Source organism: Hoplias malabaricus, chromosome 11, assembly GCF_029633855.1.
Source record: "Hoplias malabaricus isolate fHopMal1 chromosome 11, fHopMal1.hap1, whole genome shotgun sequence".
NCBI classification, from domain to species: Eukaryota; Metazoa; Chordata; class Actinopteri; order Characiformes; family Erythrinidae; genus Hoplias; species Hoplias malabaricus.
In genome coordinates this window covers 21,427,110-21,447,263 of record NC_089810.1, presented here as the reverse complement: position 1 = coordinate 21,447,263, position 20,154 = coordinate 21,427,110, and the positions used below count along the sequence as shown (strand labels likewise).

General features: G+C 40.1%; 1 protein-coding gene across 1 annotated transcript in view; it reads left to right on the top strand.

Annotated features, from left to right (window-relative positions):
- Positions 1 to 505: 505 nt before the first annotated feature.
- btbd11b (BTB (POZ) domain containing 11b) overlaps positions 506 to 20,154 on the top strand; it is a 76,792-nt gene continuing 57,143 nt past the window's right edge. Inside the window, exon 1 of the mRNA XM_066684713.1 lies at positions 506 to 1,494. Coding sequence (XP_066540810.1) covers positions 642 to 1,494 — 853 coding nt within the window. The 5' untranslated portion in view covers positions 506 to 641. The remainder of the gene's footprint in view (positions 1,495 to 20,154) is intronic.

The window sequence follows — 20,154 nt, the reverse complement described above, 5'->3', positions numbered from 1 at the left end:
TACTCTCTCGGTCTCTATCATTTTCTTTACCCTTCTTTACTTGCTCTTATTCACACTCTCTCTCTCTCTCTACTCTCATTCTATTATTTCTCTCGCTGTCTCCTCTCTCAATCCCTCCAGCTCTACCTTCTCTCCTAAATCTCCCACTTTCTCTCACTCATTCTCTCACTCACCACAGTGGACTGCATTTGCTGAGAGCCCTCTCAGTGTTGGGCTTCACATTTATCGAGGACCTCATATTTCCTGAGCATTTACAACGTTATTTTTTTCCACAAGTGTAAACGAATGTAACTCGACCCATTCAGGCACCTCTTTACCTGAGCTCAGAAAGCACGACCGAGTCAGCGATAGTCACTGGGAGGGGGCGGAGTTTCCTGGCGCTGTGGGCGGGCTTGTCGGAATACGGGTGGGGAAAAACCCCGCGGCCCCTCCCACTTCTCCTCCTTTACTACAGCAGCGCTTCTGCTGCGGTGCAGCGAGTGAGACACAAACACAGACACACGCAATCACTCAACGCTGCTGTGTCGAAGTTACGGGCGCGATCTTCCAAAGCTCTGTTGCACTCTGTTGCACTCTCTGTTGTTGTTGTTTGCGCCTCTGGATTGAACTTTGAAACGTGGCTGGCGGCATGAAGCCGCGCTATGGCGAGGCGGGGTAAATCTGCGGCGAGGACGCTGGAGGATCTCACGCTCGACTCGGGCTACGGCGGAGCCGCCGACTCGTTCAGGTCGTCCAACTTGTCCCTGTGCTGCTCGGAGGCGCACGTGCACGCGCCCCACGTGCACGCGCGCGGCGGCAGCCTGGAGGACGGGGCACGCGCCGCGCTCGCCGCCGCCGAGACCCTGGAGTGTTGCGGCCAGTGCGCGCGGCTTCCCGAGCTCGAGGATGTGCCCTGGAGCCTCGGCGACGTGGAGCGCGTACTGCGGCGCGGCGACGAGGCGCAGGGGCACGCGAGCGCGCCCCCGAGCACGAGCGCACCCCCCACTCTCCTCGCCCGTCTGTCATTACTGGTGGGGCGCGCGCTGGCGAGGATAGCGCGGGAGGCGCGCCGCCTGAGCGCGCGCTACGCACGGTGCACACGGTACGAGGTGCAGAGCGCGGTGCGCATCGTGCTCTCGTGGACGCTGTGGGCCAAGTGCACGTCCGCGGCGCTCGGCGCGCTCTCGCTCTACAGCATGAGCACGGAGGAGGACGCGCGCGGACGCGGCAAGACCGAGCGCTGTGGTCTCGGGCTGCCCGTGGGGAGGTTCTTCCGCTGGATGGTGGAGAGCGGTGTGGCTGCGCGCGTGCACGAGCACGCCGCCATCTACCTGGCTGCATGCATGGAGACGCTATTCTGCGAAGTGTTTACGCGTGCCCTGCGAGAGGCTGGCCACGACAACGGACTGCACGCCCTCACGCTTGAGGCCTTCGAGCAGGCCATCAACAACGACCCGGAGCTCTACGGTCTGCTTCAGCCTTTTCAGCACCTCGTCTGCGGGAAAAATGCCAGCGGTAAGTCCATCACCTCCAGCAACAGGCTGCAGCGAAAAAACAGTTTCTCGTCATCACCAATAGAAAATTACTGTAGTTCAATCATCAAACATCTCTCGGACCTTGCAGTAAGTGCTTAAAGAGGAACCCTGAACATACTGTAGGTCTGTTATGAAGCTGTAAACTTGTTCACACTACAGTGGCGAGCCTCTGGGAGTGCTCTGTTCTAGCAACAGGTCGCACCAAGTTTGTTTAGCCCCCAGTGAACCACTGAGTGCGGCAGCAGTCACATTTAAAAGAGAAAAAATAGTAAAGTCATAGTAAAATAGATACAGTTACAAAAAAATAATCAAAAAACACTGACCACCCAAAAATTGATGAAATAGTTATGTAGCCTACTTATGTTATTTTGGAAGCACATAAATATGTGCTTATGTTATTAATAAATTATAAAATTAAAATGAACAACAGGCCATGTCCAAAAAAAATCAGTAATAAAAATGTGACAATATACATTACAAATTACAAGTGATTTAATACAACATTAGGGTTGCAAGATAACAGGTACAACAGCACAATTTAACAATACTGGACAGTGTTGTAGAGAACCTATAGTAGTCTACATGTAGGTGTAAACAAGCACGTACATGTTCCAGTTGATAAGCCACAAGATTAAAACACGTGAAGTGAATGAGACAATCTAATAAGATTATGTTCAGCAGGTGAACTGTCGGTTCTTGATGTTGCTGAGTGTAGTTAGGATTAGTGAACAAGCTTTAAGATATTCCACTTGGACAAGGGTCAAGTTGTGATGGCCAGAATGTTCTGATCAGAACACATTCAAAGTGCAGTGTGCCAAATGCAGTGGTTTGTACTCATCAAAAGTGATTCTAGAAGGACAGCACTGGTAAAATAGTGACAGGATCATGAGCATCCAAAATTCATTACTGAGCATGGGGAGAAAAGTTATCCACAGCGCTGTACAGAGATTCACTGTTTGTCCTAAGACAGTTCAATCAGAGCCTGTCTCTCTATATATAAACATGTCTTTCCTCTTACCTGCTTTTGCCTTCCCTTACCTTAATAAATGTTTCACAACTGTCAGGTAAGAATTACACCTGTCTGTTCTCAGACATTGTTCATTCTTGCCCACACTTCCATGACCTGGGTGCACATTCCAGCTAGATTGTGTGTGTCTGCCTGTCTGTTTGATGTGTTCTGTGATTTGCTTTTCAGTTAAACAGTCCCAGTGCTCCCACATGTTTGTTGAATGTGTCACACAAATTCCCTACACTGGTCACTTTGGACTGTAGGAATGTCAGTGTTGTGTTTTCCACAGACATGGATCCAAAACTTAAGTGCATTAGATGGAAAGTTTGTAGACACCTTCACAGGGACTTCTGCTATTTAAGGTGCACCCACTGCTGACAAGGCATTGCTGGTGTAATCTCCATTCAAACTAGTGTGGAGCAGTGGAAATCATTTTTCTGACACAGGATAACCCAACACCAGTACGCGACCTCATTAAAGTTTATGTGGCTCAGATTCTCATATATATGTATATATATATATAAATTAGACAACAAATGATGCATGCAACAAATTTTGTCATACAGGCACATGTCTGCTTCTCACATATGTCACATCTGTGCACTGGCCTAAAATAATGTCAGTGTGCATGCACCATAATTCCTGTTTAAGCTTCATCTGTCCTCACAGGAAACAGTCTGTGCTATACACACAAACTTTTTTACGCATTAAGATTATATGTAGCTTGCAGAGAATTTTCATTTCCTTGTTTCTCAAGTCTTTAAACTTAATGAAAGTGGAGTTGTCCTCACTGTGTGTTGATGGACCTTTTGAGTAACCCTGCTATTATGTTTATTCGCTGCAATGGTCTCTCGGGCCAGTCGCCCAGGCACTGACATCATCTGTGTATATTATTTTAGCCTGCATTAGGATGTTTAGGGCTGAGTCCAGGGGTGTAGAATCTCATATCATCAGTCTTTTTACTGGGATAACACAACAGATTTGCTTTTTCAGATAGTGCTGGGGTTTGAGTTTGTATTGGGGGGCACATTTGTGTATGAGAAAGAGCACTTAAATTATCTGATGGCCATTGTTTGTATCTAAGTGACCACATGCATTGTTTGTGGAGACTTTTCTCTCATCAAGTGTAACTCAGCACTCTCAATGTTTACAAATGTGCCTTTGGGGTTTTTAAGAACACAGTTCAAGTAGACCTCAATCTTTCATTTGGGTCTTGGTTCGACATGGCATGAAAAGACCAGTGACTCAGTGTCCTTAAGGTTTGTGGCTCACATCTCTGTGTCAAGAAGCCTGTGGTTTTCCCTCTGTGGAGGATGACATAATCGAATGATGCTCCCTCCAGTTGAGCCCATTCTTGGCTAACCTTCCTGCAGTTCTTGTGCAATGTTATGTTTGACAACCATAACATGACCATAGGAAGGCAGATGATGCCATAGCAGTCTTTATATATCTCCTCAGGCTGGATTCATTACAGATGATGGGAGTTTGTATGTACATGTATCTTTGCCTTACTGACAGAGCTATTGGAGTATCGCTTGAATTTGTATTCACACTCCAGTATGTGCCAGAAAATATAAAGTGGCTGTCAATAGGAGTCTAATAACAATTATTCTCTTAATGCTTAATCTTGTCTACAATATTTGAGAAATTCATGAGGACTGGGCTAAGAAATTTAGTCAAAACTGCATAGAATTTACATCAAGTCATATTACATACAGACATACAGTTACATTAGTTTTTGACAGTGATGGTATTTTGATACCTATGCTTGGATGGTTTGCTATAGGAGTTTGGAACATGACAATATTTTATCATATTTTTATATGACATTAAAATATGACACATTGTGCTTTCCCTGGCTTGTTGTAGATGTGTTTTTTTAAAGGCCCCTTCATGCTTTATTATGGTTAGACAGAGTAATGTTTGTTTCAAATGTATTCAAGGGCTAATTTTTTTATTGTAAAGAGCATTCCTTAGTATAGCAACTAAAGCGATTCTTGGGCCATTGCGTATTAGCTCGGTTTTGTAAATCATGGGTAAGCTTCAACTAATCATTGTTTAAATTAAAATTACAACAGTGACAGATTTATACTCCACATTCCCATAAACTATACACGCATCAGAATGTTACTGCATTGTTTATAAGTAGAATGGGAAGTTGAAAGAGGAAGCCAGAACCGGGTTACACATGACATTATGTGTGAGTTTGTAGCCATAAGGCAACATTTTACATTGTAAGACAGTGCAGCTAATAGATGCTGATGTGTGCTTCTTATTAATTTTATTTTTGTTCCACTTTAAGTGTTACAACATGCTAAGAATTTCCTTAAACTAAATGCTGATGCAGCATCAAAATCTCCCTAGTGTATTTCAGTAAGGATGCCTCATTAATTCTGTTGGGCTAGATACATGCCTGTATTCAGAGGAAGGATGCAGTGTTGGACGTCAAAAATATTTAAACCATTTAGATTTTTGCTGCAGTGGACTCTGACATGGAAGTTCCTCAACCAGTAGAAATATGGATAGGTGAATCAATAGAATTGTAAAAAGAGATTTAAAAAGAATAGTAGATTCTTTACGCTGTCTTTAAATACAGCAAGACGAATGCATGTGGATTAAACATACCACTTTAAAATGCAGTGCAATACATAATAGTTGACATTTTCTGTTTTTATTCCACTTTAAATTATACAAAAAAATACATGCTGAACTAGTTTTGCTCGAAATGAATCTTGTAATGAGATGCTGGAGAATAAAAAATGTAAAAATCTGCCTCATAGATCACTGTTTATAGTGGAGCAGAAATTTTAAATAAGAAGCTACTTCTAACTAACAATGTAAAGTCTCCTATTTAAGGTGGAAAAGAAAACTGCAATAATAATAATAATAATAATAAAGTACAACATTTTTACTGGTGAGAAAGAAGACATCATCAGTCTTTTACTGTTAATGTTGCAGATGAGTGGGAGTGTTCCTCCTTCCACTGTTGACACAAAGAGTCTGAAACCAGGAGGACTAAGGGCATTTATTATCTGTATTATCAGTAGATGCTGTAAAATCAGTTTATTCTAGCAGCGTTTGGGTTAGGGTATGGTCAAGCATGATGTCAGGTGACATCATTTAAATGGTATTAAATGGCATTTAAATGGAAATTAAAAGGCATGCAGTTGAGTGTCAGTTTACAACAAGAATTTGCAAATGATTTAGAGTGGATACTCCAAATAGTTAAAGTAAAGTAAAGGCATTAGGAAGGCTTAGCACAGAGATACAGTGATTTCCTTGCTAAAGAGTCCTCTGACTGGGTGACTCAGTACAGTGGGAGACATTAACCCAAGCAATTTAAATTGACTCTGACATTGCTCCAAGATGAAGTTAAAATGATTACAGCTTCAGCCACTCATTACTTGGTGATGGATTGTAGCACTGCTGCATACTTTGAGTTGCCAGAGATTTACATGCTGTAATATACAAGTTATGCAGAGATTGCATCTCCTACCGTGCAGTCTAGATCCTTTCCCTGAGGGACGTGTGAAGTTGGGGGTTGTTATGGCCCACACTTTCTTCTGCTCCTAAAGGCAGATCATTTTGCTGATTTCTTGTTTTTGTTGTTGTTGTTTTATGGTGAATACTCACCCACAGCACAGTAATCTCATAGCTTTGTGTGACTGCATGATACTGTGCTGTTGACAGTTTGTATTTGTAATTTGAATGTTTTACATAGGAGCTGAAATGGATATGTGTTGATATTTAATATGTGGCCTGTAATGGAACATGTAGGCTTCCTCCACCTCACTGCAGTAAATGTGGGGGCTGAGGTGCAGCAGCAGTTGTGGGCAGCTTGGTGGAACAGGTCTGTTGTGGAGCTGCATCCTCTCTGTGCCAGGCACTGAAGTGTGTGTATGTGTGTGTGTGTGTGTTTTATATGTTAAGGCAATGTAAGAGCAGGCATGTAGTTGTACCAGGCTGTCCCAACACCAGGGATCTGTAAGTGCTGTTGATGTCAGTGTACGAATGTAGGCACTGCTGACAACCAGTAACAATTTGCTGAGAACTCATTACTCCTTTTACTGTATTCTGCCAATGAAAGTGCAAACAAAACCATGAATTTTCCAACTACAGACCTGTAGTCATGTCGTGTGCTTAATTACTATTTTACAAGTCGGGCTCCTTTGTAGACTTTGCAAAGCTCTTCACTAAGTCATTAGCCAACTCACTGGCAGTAAGACCTAATGGACTCTATGTTGGAGCATTTAATAATAATACAATAACTGTAACAAGAAGGTTCTCTGGAGTGATGCCAGAGAGAAGCCACTATTTTTTTCCCATCAAATCTTTTAATAGATAGTTCTTTACGAAACTGTTTCTGTAAAAGGGATGTGTGAATGTGAAAAACCTTTCTGAGTTAAAAACAGCTTTCCTATAATGACATTGTTCCACACATCAATGAAAGTGTTTTGTAGAAATACAATGTACAAATGACTATTTTTTCAGTGTCAGAATAAAATAATAAAACATATTTAAACAGAACATTTACCAGAATTCTTAGTGACCTAATTCATCTACTACTTTGTCTTTATTGCAGTTTCCATACTATTCTTAAGTTCTTCTTAAAACAGAATTTTCTCCATTTACCTCCATTATGCATTTGTCCTTGTTTTTTTCCCACAACATTTGTTAAAATGACTATAAGAGATATAAGACTCATAGTCAACTTAAAGAAGATCATGGTGAGAAAGGAAAGTTAAAATATCAAACAGAACTAGCTGCTCCACACTTCTTGTGGACAATCTTGTCAGACCTGACTGGCTGTGATGACTGTTTGGTTTACTCGTCAGTATCGGTTGACCAACATGTGGAAACATGTGAGTTTCCTCAGTCAACATGTTATCATACTCAAGGGGCATTCCAGGATTAGCTGTGGCAGACAGTTGTGAGTATCAGAGGAACTGAGCGTGATCTGGACAGGGATTATACGAAATATGTGTAATTCGTACCCCACGCAGACCATGTGCTGCCTTGTTATTGCATGGTCACAAGATTTGGCACAATAGCATGTGAGCTGTACAATAAATTCTCCCCTTCAGACAACTGGTGGCATTTGTGTGAATGTGCTAGAGCAGAGCAACAGAAGGTTCCCAGCATGAAGTGGCAGGTCCTGACAGAAGGGAATGCATTATTACTATACTGTGGAAAAACAATGAGCCGTGCATTACACACTGTCTTCCTCACATATGTAGAGTAAACCGAAATATAGGGGTTCTCATGTATGCTTGTGCAATCACACATATTGCGAAAATTGGGTAGTATGCATCAGTGGCTAGTGATGTAGTTACCTTTTTAATACAATCTGACTGGAGTGGCAGCATGGTGTTCATACATCTCTGGGGTTCATGGAAAGGCAGTTCATCACAGGGTATTACATACTCACTCAGTCAGACATACCTCTGGACAGTTTCACACAGTCATCAACATGTCTTTGTTAGAACTTTGGGTGGGACCTGGAGCACCCAGCAGAAACCCACATAGACATGGGAAGAACACACCAAACTACTCGCGGAGAGTGTCCCAAGCCATTGATAGAACCAAGAACCCCAGAATCCTTGCTGTACGGCATTGGTATTACATGAAGTACTACCTAGTACAAAAAAAAAAAACTAAGAATGCTTACAGTCTTATTTGCATATTGAAGCCTTCTGCCCCGTGTCCTGATAAAATTAATAAATTATATATATTGTGTTTCTCTACATTACACAGTGAGTAAGCATTTTATAAATGCTTGCCATAAGCCCGTTTGCATTCATTCACTTCAAACAGAATACGATTGCAAGCTGCTTTGCTATCAGCAGTCATAAAATCCTCCCTTGTTTGGCCACCGGCTGCAGGGAGATTACCAGCAATCTTCACTGCAGTAAATCCACCGCATGGGCCACGACATGTCACATAACTCACAACACTGACAAGCAAGTTTAAGCTGGAGGAAAGAGCATATTTTCTCACAGCAAACACTCCAACACAGGTTATCATGGGTCACCAGTGATCCCAGATCAATGCAACACCGTCTGTTGGAAAGATTGGGTGGCAGCGTGATAATGTCAGCAGTATGGTGTGCTGGTAAATGACAAAGATTACATCAGTCAATCCTTAAACACAGATATACTGTCATTAATCTGTTTAGCAGAGAAGCCGAACTAGACCATCCCAAAAGTGTACTTTTATAATGGACCTATATCTGTGCCTTGTGTACACAGAGGATAGAATTACTGTTTAGTTGCTGCTGATATCACCTTCCCTTTGTGAGGAACTGAGGTGACCTGGAGGGAGCAGAGTAAGAGAACCAGAGCAAGAGAGAGTGCAGGATAACAATAAAGAAGCTCTTCATTTCATTAGTGGTTCTAACATGCCTTTGCTGACTTGACCTCATGACTCGAAAGTGCTCAGCACCTACAGAACATAGTAAAGTAACCACTCACAGGAAATAGCAAAGAGGGAATAACCATGGGGCAGATTTCTTTCTTTTAACACGAATTGCATTTTGGCTGGGCTAGCCTCAGTGAGCTAATTACTTAGTGAACAAACTGGAATGTACTCTGTTTTTTGAAGTTCATGCATCATTTGTTTCTAGGTTTAAGCTTCAGAATATAAACCGTGAACATTGCTCTTCTTTGCAGTGGTTGCTTGCTGTGTTAGAGTTAGCTTGCAAAGCAGAACACTAACAAATTAAAATAACAAAGTTTGAACATATGAATTCAAGTGTAAGTTTCTGTTTATTACATATTTAAATGTTTTAGCACTCACAAAATTGCACCAAAGCGTTGTTTACTTTTTTGATCAGGTTTGGAAAGTAGGCTGTTTAAATATTTTCTCAGAGGCTTTTGTGGACATTTTGCTAATTGCCCTTCAACTATGTAAGGAGTATTTTAACAAACGTTACTTGAGCTGATAAAGTAATGGAATGACACTTAAGGCTACATCAGGAATCCCCCTGAGGGGAATTAGTAAGGCATGGTGAAAAACTGTTGACCTTCTGTCCTTTACCCCGGTGTTACACAGCTGTGAGGGTTGAGGAGCACACATGAGGATGTGCGTATATTTATGGTGTATGTGTATGTTAGGATTGTCTGTCACACTTGGCTATTTGTCTTACCTTCCCTGTTTTTGGTCTCTCTATCTGAGCTGTAGTAGCGCTATAAACTCAGCCATACTGGCCTCTACGTACCATTTTTCTTTGAACTTATGTACTAATTTCACTCCACAAGCCTGGGCATAAACATATGTAGTTGTATGAGCATGCGGTTACAAGTCATTTAATCAAAAAGTAGCATTATGTATGTAAATGTGAACTCAAATTGAAGACTCTACTTGTGTATTAGCACAATGCCCCTTCTCCAGTGCACGTGAAACAGTATAGCTTTGATAATTAGCTGTAGAATTGAGCCAAATGTGTTGAGTGCAGGGAAAAAATGTGCAGCATAGCAGTACACCAGGAAAAAGATGGAGAAATAATGTTTTAGATTGATTGCCACGACTTCATCTTATACAGCTGGCATATGGAATACATTATTTCAAGGTGTGTGTCTGTCTTTTTTTCTTTTTCATGACATTCTTATTGCAAACATGTGCTCTTTCCTGCACAGATTTTGTTTCATGCAAGAAGTTCTTTCCTTATAATGATATATGAGAAGTGGAGCCCTGTTAGTGAAAGGGGCTTAAAATGCAAGATAAAAAGAAAGCCAACAATGAACTGCACTATATTTCAGGCTGAACTCAGAATGAAAGACCTTAAATTGAAAGCCCAAAGCATGGAAATGTGAACTATATATATTTCAAAATGTGCTTTACCTTATATGATTGATTTATTTGCATTTATAATATCACTTGCAACACTCATTTTTGAAGAAAACGATTTCTTCCTCACTATTTGCTAGCTCTGCTATTTGCCTGCTCAAAACCAGTGAAATGTTAACAAAGCCTCAATGTCAGTAAATGGGTAAAAAAAGTGTCTCAGCCTGTTATGCTAGGGATTCTCTCTCTCAATCATGGCAGAAAAATGGCATCTGGAGTTTTATAAACAATGGAGAGAACTCCAAACGTTGAAAAGCACAAACCAATATGAGTATATTGTTCTATTGCTGCTCCATAGATGTTATTAACATATTCCTGCTGTCAGATTCAAATTCAGGAGAACGCTAACTTCATTACTAAAAATGCTACAAACGGAACACCTCAAGTTAAAATTTCAGCCCCGTACAATCCACAGTCATTTTTTTTTTACCTCAAAAATATCGTAGCATCTTCGAAGACACTGAGCTTCTGAATGTATACAAACCAGAGAGAACAGAGTTTTCCTACAATCACAGACATCCCCTTTAAGGTGTGGTTCTTTCTGCCATGATTGTGCGGGACAAACCGAGAATCAGAAGCAGATGCTAAGGTTAGTAGATATTTAATTAACAAAACCAATGAATGTAAAGGCACAAAGACAAAGAAGATGAATGCATAGATTCAGGACAAGAACAGAAATCTACACCATACAGAGGACAGACCTTAATTAAATAAAAAGGCATGATAAGAATCACCAGTGAACCAGCTCACATGTGAGAGTTGTGACTAAGGGTGAATACGTGCAAATGTGGTGATCTTTGTAGTGAGGCTTTGCTTCCTAGACTTAAAAATAAACTCCTTTGTATTTGTATGCCTATACAGAAAAGCTGTTTCCAAAGAAAATGTACAATATTTTTCAAACAGTCTAAGTAACAAATTTCTATTCTGATTTTGCACAAGAGATTATTGCTTTTGTAATTTTCTGGGGGTTTTAAATGTTTGTTTATTTTTCTGTTCTGTTCATACTTGCTACACTAGAAAATTCCAGTAAAACATGGCCCCTGTAGTTAGAAGCCCAACTATGCCTTATGAATGTTTTGATATAAAAAAACAAACAAACAAACAAAAAACACAATATATTGAGGTTTCAGAGAATCACAGCTTTTCTATGCCTTCATCAGTTCAATAGCTTGGCTCGTTGTCTGCAGTGAAGAGTACATGTTTAAAATTGGCAGCATATCCATGTAAACTCTTTGCTTTTCTCTCCTGCAGAGATCATTATTTGGCAAGATTGTCCCATGAGTTCACTGCTGCTTCTAAATCAGTAGTGGCACTGAATAGAAATGCACTTTTTTAAATGCTTCAGCATCATATTCCCTTCACATTGTGTGTGTATGTGTGTGTATCTGTGTGTATGTGTGCGATTTAGCCGTAGGGAGTGTTCTGTAACAGAATAATTAGAATATTCATATTGTGTCCCATGGTGACAGAGGTGGAAGCACGCCTGGCTGGATGTCTGTGATTAAATTGGTGGATGGCCGACTATAGGACATATGCAAGCACTGAATTCATTAAAGCTGAAGATGTTAATGAGCTGCTGTTTTTGATACTTGACCCAGGAAAACACACCTGGATTCTGGGGTTGTGTCCTGAAAGGTGGTATGCCAGGTGAGTTCAACGCATCCAGGGGAAACAGTTGTGAGCCTGCCAGAATGTGACCTGCCATTTTCTGGGGAGATTATAAAGACAACATGACAGGAAGAGATAAAATATGACTAATACCGTTCCAGTAATTTCTTTGTAGTCATTACAAAAGGACAGGATGCTTTAAATTCCTTACTATGCCTAGGAGATTTTTTTCTTCCATTTCCAGTGCAACGTTTAGTGCAGGCTCTTGGTTTTGCACAATGTGACAACCCCAAAGACTGAGTTTTAAATGGCTTACATAATTTGAGTGGTTCAGGTGCCTTGGACTAATAGTGGAATTAGGGGAAGTGACCTACGGGCAGAGTGCCAGGAATCATATTGGGACCATTAATCATACATTTGACCACTTGGAAGCAAATGCAATCTATGTCTCATTACTCACATTTTAAAAATGTGTTTGCATGTCCTAATATATTCCTGGTTATTGTGAGTTATCCTTAGGTTATTTTAATATTTACTCATAACTTGAATTGAATTGAGAAATGCTGGAGCTCAAGTATCTGAACCATGAACAGATAAGAGATACATGGTGGTCTTAGAAGTGAATTGCTGCATGTCTGTACATGTCTGCTGTTGAGGAGCTTTCTGTATAGTAGTCATATAGCTTCAACAGAAAAGAGCAAACAAATAAAGTCACCTTGGGTAGATATGTCAAGGGTCTGTATTCATTGTTCTGGCTGTAGACACTGACAATGATCATTTCCATTATACCTTCAGATATCTTGGTTCCCAAGTGATGTTAGGAGCACAAGAATGTAGAAAATGTCAGGGGTGTTGACACAGTGGCCCTCAGGCAAACACTTGAATTATACCCTTATCTCATCTTCAGGTTAATCTGATTTAGCCTGAGTCAGTAAGGCATTGAGTAGTGTCTCAAATGACTGCCTGTATCATTGCTCTATAAATAGAGGCTCTCCTTCTCTGGTCAAAATATCAGCAATGACCAGCCACTTTGGAAATGGCTCTCTGTTTAATTTGCTCATGAACCATCTCCACTCCCAAGAGGATCCTGTAGTATGAATCTCCAAATCGGAGGACAAAGCTTCCATGCTGGCCTGCCTGACCTATCATAAAGACTTGCAGACTTGCAGTGAGCTTGCAGTGTTCCCATTTAATTTAGTTCATTTGTAATAGTCAAAGCTGAAAATAGGACAGCCTCTGTCTAAACACAGACTTTCCAGAATGCTCACAAAACCCCTCTGTTTGACCGAAAATATGAAGCTGAGACTGGACGTCACTTAAGTCTGGGCAAGACAAGGACACAGTGACAGCAAATAGAGCAGACCGTTCCACTGGAAACACATTTACCCCATCCCAAAAGATGGCAGGCTACATTTTTGCATTAAAATGACAGTCAAACCAAAAGTGGGTATTCAAAGCAAATTCCTGAGCTCTACAGAAAGCAGCATAAAATGTTTAAGCTATCCTTTTTCGACCAGAGTTTAAGAGCCCACTCTCCAGTTGTATTTATATTCAAGGCAGAAGTAGATGGACCTCAACCCTGTTTTTTTTTTTTTTTTAGATTTTTTTTGTTTGTTTTTTCTGGTACTTCATAGCTACACATGAATTTGCAGTCCTCCAACTGTGTTCTATGGAAAAGATAACCATAAAAAGACCACAGAACACCTGCAGTTGATTGTACAGTTGACATCTCAGCGATGACTCAGACATACACTGTCCTCCTACACAACACTAAGAGTTAGCATGAATATCGGTCACTCCAGGGAAGTGACAAACCTGCTTGTTTTGCCTTTTTTCTCCTCCACTTCCCTGCCGTCGTAACTCCCTTATTGTAAAACATTATTGCATAAGATCTGTCATCAGCATATGACACTTTTATTTTGGCCTAGTTTTAAACAGGACTTGATTGGCTGCTGTTTCATGTATGACTAGGGGATTGTGAATGGCATGGAGCTCTTTCAGAAAGAACACGAATGAACTGACTGCCCTTTTGACAGAAGTTGTACATACTCCATTTGATGTGGAAATAAGCATGTGCTGATAAACTGTATCTTTCAGCACAAGCCAGTCTCCACATCAAACACCAGAATTCAAACTTTGTCATAAGGACAGCTCTTTCATCTAAGAAAGTATTAGCTTGCAGAACTCATTTTACATGATGGAGGAATGATTTTAAAAGTGTTATAGTAAAAAAAGGAAGCAGCAATGACTCTCCTTTTACGGGCTGGAGAAGACAGTTTAGGGGTTCCTGTCTGAAGCTGAAATGAAGTTGGCGCAACAGGGTTTTTTTGGGAATGACGCCATGGCTGTCGAAATGACTGAGTCAGATCAGAAGTGCATGGAGTGCGTGCTGAGAGTTTGTGACTTGACCTGAGCGGATGAGATTTAAAGCCACATTTTGTATCCTGTCAAAAGAGAATAAATCAGAACACCAGCAGTAATGTAGCTCATTTGGAAATGATTATGGCGGGCTGAACTCTGGCAGTGTTAGGGCTTTGTCAATTTTCTGTCCTAATCTATGGAAAGTTGTGGTATAAAGACAGACACTATTTTCCATACACTTCAAGCATCAGTGTACTTCTGGAAGCAGTGTGGCCGTGTGTGACAAAATTATTATAAGCAACTGCAATAATCCTGAGAATAATGCTAATAAATTTAAAATGCAACACAATGCATTTTGCTTTTTGTGCTAACATCGAATAAGAATAAAATATAAATCTGTCTGGCAAACAAGGATCTTTTTAATCTTAACACAATAAAGGTGAAATAAAACATGTTATTTAATACCATAAATCAATACCAATACCAGCTCATTTTTGTAGATATTTAAATGTATGCTACTTGCTAATGTTAACAGCTGTTCCACAAATGACATTTAAAAGGAAGTAAATAACAAGATAAACTTAATAAAATAAATTAAAACTGAGTAGGTATAGATTTAAATGGGTTGAATTCTGAGTTAAAATCTGGTTCAAGTGTAACAACAAATCCCTACTCCAGTAAGTGAAAGTTGTAAGTGTATGCACAGTGAAAGCTTTGAATTCTGATGAATATTAGCCCTGAATGCTATTAGGTTCAGTGTGCTTGAATGATTGCTGTAGTCATTTGAATCATCTAGATTGTGCCAGTGGCAAAATGCTCCTTTATTAGCCCAGTTGCAGCATGAGCAAAGCTGTCGGGTTTTAGAAGGGAGGCTTATAAAAGGTCATAGCTTGGAGATATGGCTGTCACCTCTGCACTGTCCTGCACTACACTACACTGTCTGCTTTCTCTTCTCAGATGCATTTCTCTGAAGTTCTGTGCCTATGCTGTCTATTGCAAAAAGTGTTTACATGTAAAATAACCGGTTATGCTAAAGGGCCTATGTCAAAAGACATCAGTGAACAATAAGCCAGTGCCCCCTGCCAATCCCTCTGGCTTTTTGTTCAGAACTCATGCAACCATCCCATCTGTCCTGATATGCTCCATCAGAAGAGCTCCTGTCTAGCTGCCTTTATATTTATCTCTCTGCCATCACCACATTCTCTCATGGTCAAGCTGTACTGCAGATGGGAAAAATGTGTTGTGCCTGTGATTATGATAGATGGCACACAGACTTCTGTTGCATTTCCTCCCCATCTCCAGAGGGAGGGTTTAAATCATTCATTTATTTTTCAGCAATGCTGGCTGATTGAAACCTATTTTCTTGAAGGTTCACCAGTAGATGCACAACTGAGTTTCTTTTGTGGGTTTGCTCTGGGTGTAGCATATAGAAGTGTTTGCTATTCTTTTTAAAACAACCAAATAATGTTAAGGTGAATGGAAAGGAATGTTTGTACATGCTGAGGATCTCCTCACAGAGAGATTCTCTACGGGACATGGTTTGTAAAATACACATTTTTGACAAGGTGTTGAATGGGTGAATTTAAAGGCTCAGTCCAGCAAATTATCTATGCATCACAAATGATTTTCCTTTGATATGATTGAGTGATGAATGCAAGAAAGAATAATGAATGCATACAATGAATTTAAAACCTTGACTATAGGATACATGGTGCAAATCAATCTGAAAGGGTATTTGAAAGCTGATAAGAAGGAGCAAAATATGCACAAATATAAGGTAGTGTATTATATAATAAGAAATAATAAATCTAATTTTACAGCTTTCATTCTCAGTTTGTTCTTTTCAGCATTAAAACCATTAACTTTAACTTTTGTTTCATTCTCATCTCATTTCTTGTCATACTTTTGCCCACTTAGAATATGTGAGAGCCATCTCGGCTCTGTGATTGGAATACTGAGTAACAGTCAACAGCGGGACTATCATTTTGAAGTAGGAGGACCAAGATAAGCAATGCCGTGGTGTATAACCCCCATTTCAGAACTTAAATCAATTCCATGAACATGAAAAGAAGAAATAATAAGGGAAAACTACATGAGCACCAGATGAAAGAAAGATGGCAGACAAAAGATATATTTCTGCTAATTAGGGAAACTAAAAGTGCAGTATTTGCATAAAAACATAACTAAAAGGGATGGTGAACAGCGAGCACCCTTAGGTTTCATTCTACCGCTACCACACAGTTGGATGACTCTGTTATACCTTTATGCAAATGATATGCATATTGGACAACCACAGCTTACACTTGCTGATTCACCAGTACAGACCATGCTGGAGACTTGAACCTTTTTTCAGACAAAACAAACATTAATGCTATAAATTAAAGGGGTGGGGGGTGGGGCATGGCCTAAGGTTTGCGGATTGGGCCTGTGACCAGAAGTTTACCGGTTTGATCCCCTTGGACCAGCAGGAAAAAGCTGGGTAGAGGGGTAGTGAAGGAACAGAGCTTTCCCCTCCTTCAACATGTGTGTGTGTGCCAAAATAACTCACCAATATGTGTGTGGGTGTTCAAATCCAGCGTCCCAGTTTTCCCAAGGGCATTAATAAATATTCACTTCTTTTTCTTTTTAACACATCTGATTAATTTCAATATGACTGTCATATGTGATTACATACACCTTTGGTAGTTTAAATAGTTTGTCTAGAACAATGGCTAGAATGTCACTTTCACCCAGCTCCACAAACTCAGAACATGATTGTCTTTCTTCTCTTTGTCAGTTTGATTAAACAAAAATAAATGGAAATGTGGCCTTCTGCACAGTAAAGGCCAAGCTACGGTTCTGCACTGAATCTATGTGGAAAGCAACGCATAGGTCCCACATAGCTGCAAACCTTACACATGGTTTGGGGTTAAAAAACTGATTAGAATATATAACTGCTCAGCATGTTATATTTGTTAACTCTGCTTTGGCCAAGATATAGATGGTAAAAAAAAAAAGAAAGAAGAAGAAAGGGGCAGCCTTGGTCTAATGGTTAGAGGACTGGGCTTGGTACCTGGTCCTGGGGATCAAACTGGCAGGAACATCATGGCTGAAGTGCCCTTGAGCAAGGCACTGAACCCCGAAATACTCCTCGGGCACTGGGTGTGTGTTCACAGCCCCTAGTGTACTAGTGTGTGTGTGTGTGCACAACTGCACATTCTGGCCAGTTGTTTACATGCCACAACTTTTGTCCACATGGCTACAGTGCCTCAGTTCCGTGGCCGATATAAACATCATTTCCTGACCTGGGTCAGCATCCATCGCACTGTAGATTGATCCCTGTTTATTTGCCTATGGAGCTTTGGCCCAGTGCTCTAAAAATAAACCTCTGACAGGCTGCTTCCTCCCAGCGGGTTGGCTTTGTGCAGCTCAGGCTCATGATACTAGGCTCCCTGGTGCTCCCTGGAGCTGCCTGCAAGTGACACATTTCACACCTCTCATCTAATAAAGGAACTGCTGTTAAAACTATGGTCTAAAGAGGCTTGAGCTTAGATCATACCCTCCATCTTTAGAATGTGAATCATTAAAAACAAATCTATTTAACATAAATATTGTTTGGTCTAATTGGCCAAGACAATGACTCAGATACAGGCTTGTCTCCATTATTTGATAGGAGACAATGATGGCCTGCTTGACCAGTTAATTTATTTCTCTTTTGCTAGTCCAATGTTAGCTGTACATTGCCAACAGCAGCTTAAAAGAATCATCTTTAAGCATCATTTCATGAGCTATTAAGAAGCAAACTTCATTTGCAGTTGTAAGAGAAAAATAGGTGGTTTATTTGTTTGTCAGATATTTCATGGGTTCTTGACCTGAACACCTGGCTCAGTACATGAGCTTGTTTTGAAGGCGACAGGTTTAAAGAATGTTAAGCGTATTTGCTTTGATAGATGATCAGTGATATGAACGAGCTTTAATTCAGTAGTTCATGCTGCTGTGACTTTGAACAGACTCTTCATGTGGCGGTGGCTCTATTTATCCCTTCTGCTTGAAAAGCAGCATGGAACATTCCACTTTTGCGGTCTCCAACACTGCATCACTGGAAATCATTACAGGAATCTCTTACGAAAACTCAGCAATCTGACATCACTCTTGAAATATTTCGAGTAAACAAAGGCTTCTTTTTAAGACAACTGGTTGTTAGACGCTGTGTTGTTTGTGCTTCAACATGATGTTTATTATGGATCTTACTGTATCACATTGATACGCACTGAATCATGTTGTGTTATTAATTTATTTATATATATTTTGTGTCAGTCCTTAAGATTTTCTGTTTTTCACTGTAAGCAGCAATGTTCCTGAGTAGGGAATGGACAAATTACTATGTTAAATGTTATCAGAGTGCTGGTGCCACCATCCTTGCAAAGCCTAATATATTTATTCTAAAAACGGAGTTAACAGGTAAGTTTTTCTGGCCACATCACAAATAATTACGTACTTACATCACATTCTGAGTCTGTAAGAGGATCTGGGACTTTTTTTGGATACCTAAGCAACAGCAGCATTACTAAAGTTGCTGAATACAAGTGCTACTGTGAACATAATAGTAGAATGGCAAACTGATGATAGTAAGCAATCTAAAGAGATACAGTCCAACTAACTATCTAGCTACTCTTGTAGCCAGTGTTGCTCAATGTATGCAGCTATTTATTTCCATTCTCCTACACCTTGACAGTCAATTTTCCTGATTTTTATTTTCCTACTTTTGTTAGATGTAATGGCTCTCTACATTGTGTCAGTATTGATTACTCCATTACTCCAGTATTGAATACTCATCAGCTTCATCTGCTCTGAAAATAGATGGCACCCCTATGTCTGTTTTAAGAGTAATTTTCCACACGCTCTGTGCAATTACTAATCTCACCAGAGATGGCTCTAAATCCCCAAATCCTCAAAACATGAGAAATGTTGCCTTAAGTTAGGGGCTTAACTAATACTTACAGCATCAGAACCTCTTTTAGTTTTATAACCTTGCATTTTGTAAAATGCTGAATATGGAAACATTAACATACTTATTTATGGAATATTTTCAGGAACTGCTTATGTTTGGTGAGTTGAATCAAGACCACTGTACCTTATGTTAATCCCTACACCCTGAGGGAAATTTCCTTTGCATAATTTGAATAATACCATATTCAATAAAGTTTGGAGTTTGCAGTTGATTCCAAAGTGGACATATTTGCTTTCCATAATTATAGTTAGTAAAATTATAATTGTGTTTTAGACCTCCTCTAGGGTTTTTTAAGACTCAAACAGTTATAGACTAACACACAGCACTGCAGTCTTGCCACTGAATGGTATTTGGTGTAAAAGAATGATGTATTTGTTGGAACAAATAGTGGGATGAAGGTTCTTCACACCTTTTTATTTTCTTCACAAAATAATTATATTCCCCTCTTTACAGAAACATCTATCAAAAGATGCTTTGGCAAACAAAACAGATTTTTTATGGCATTGCTCCAAAGTTATTGTTAGTGTAGGATTTTTGCCTGTAGTGTGATTGCTGACTGATGTTTTATTGTAGTCAAGATACCTTATTGATGCAATCCCTAACCACTAAATACTAAATGTAGTACCTCTACAACCTCTGCAGGTTATTTTACAGCATGTTACACAAACTCTATCAAGTTCAGAAGCAGATAGAGATGGATTTGGGGTAAACAAATTTCACATCCATTCCCAGGGTTTTATTGACTAGTGATGGGTATTAGGCATTTCTGCTAAATTCCAAAAATAACTGGGCATATTTACATGGATGTTATTGACTGGCACATACTACAC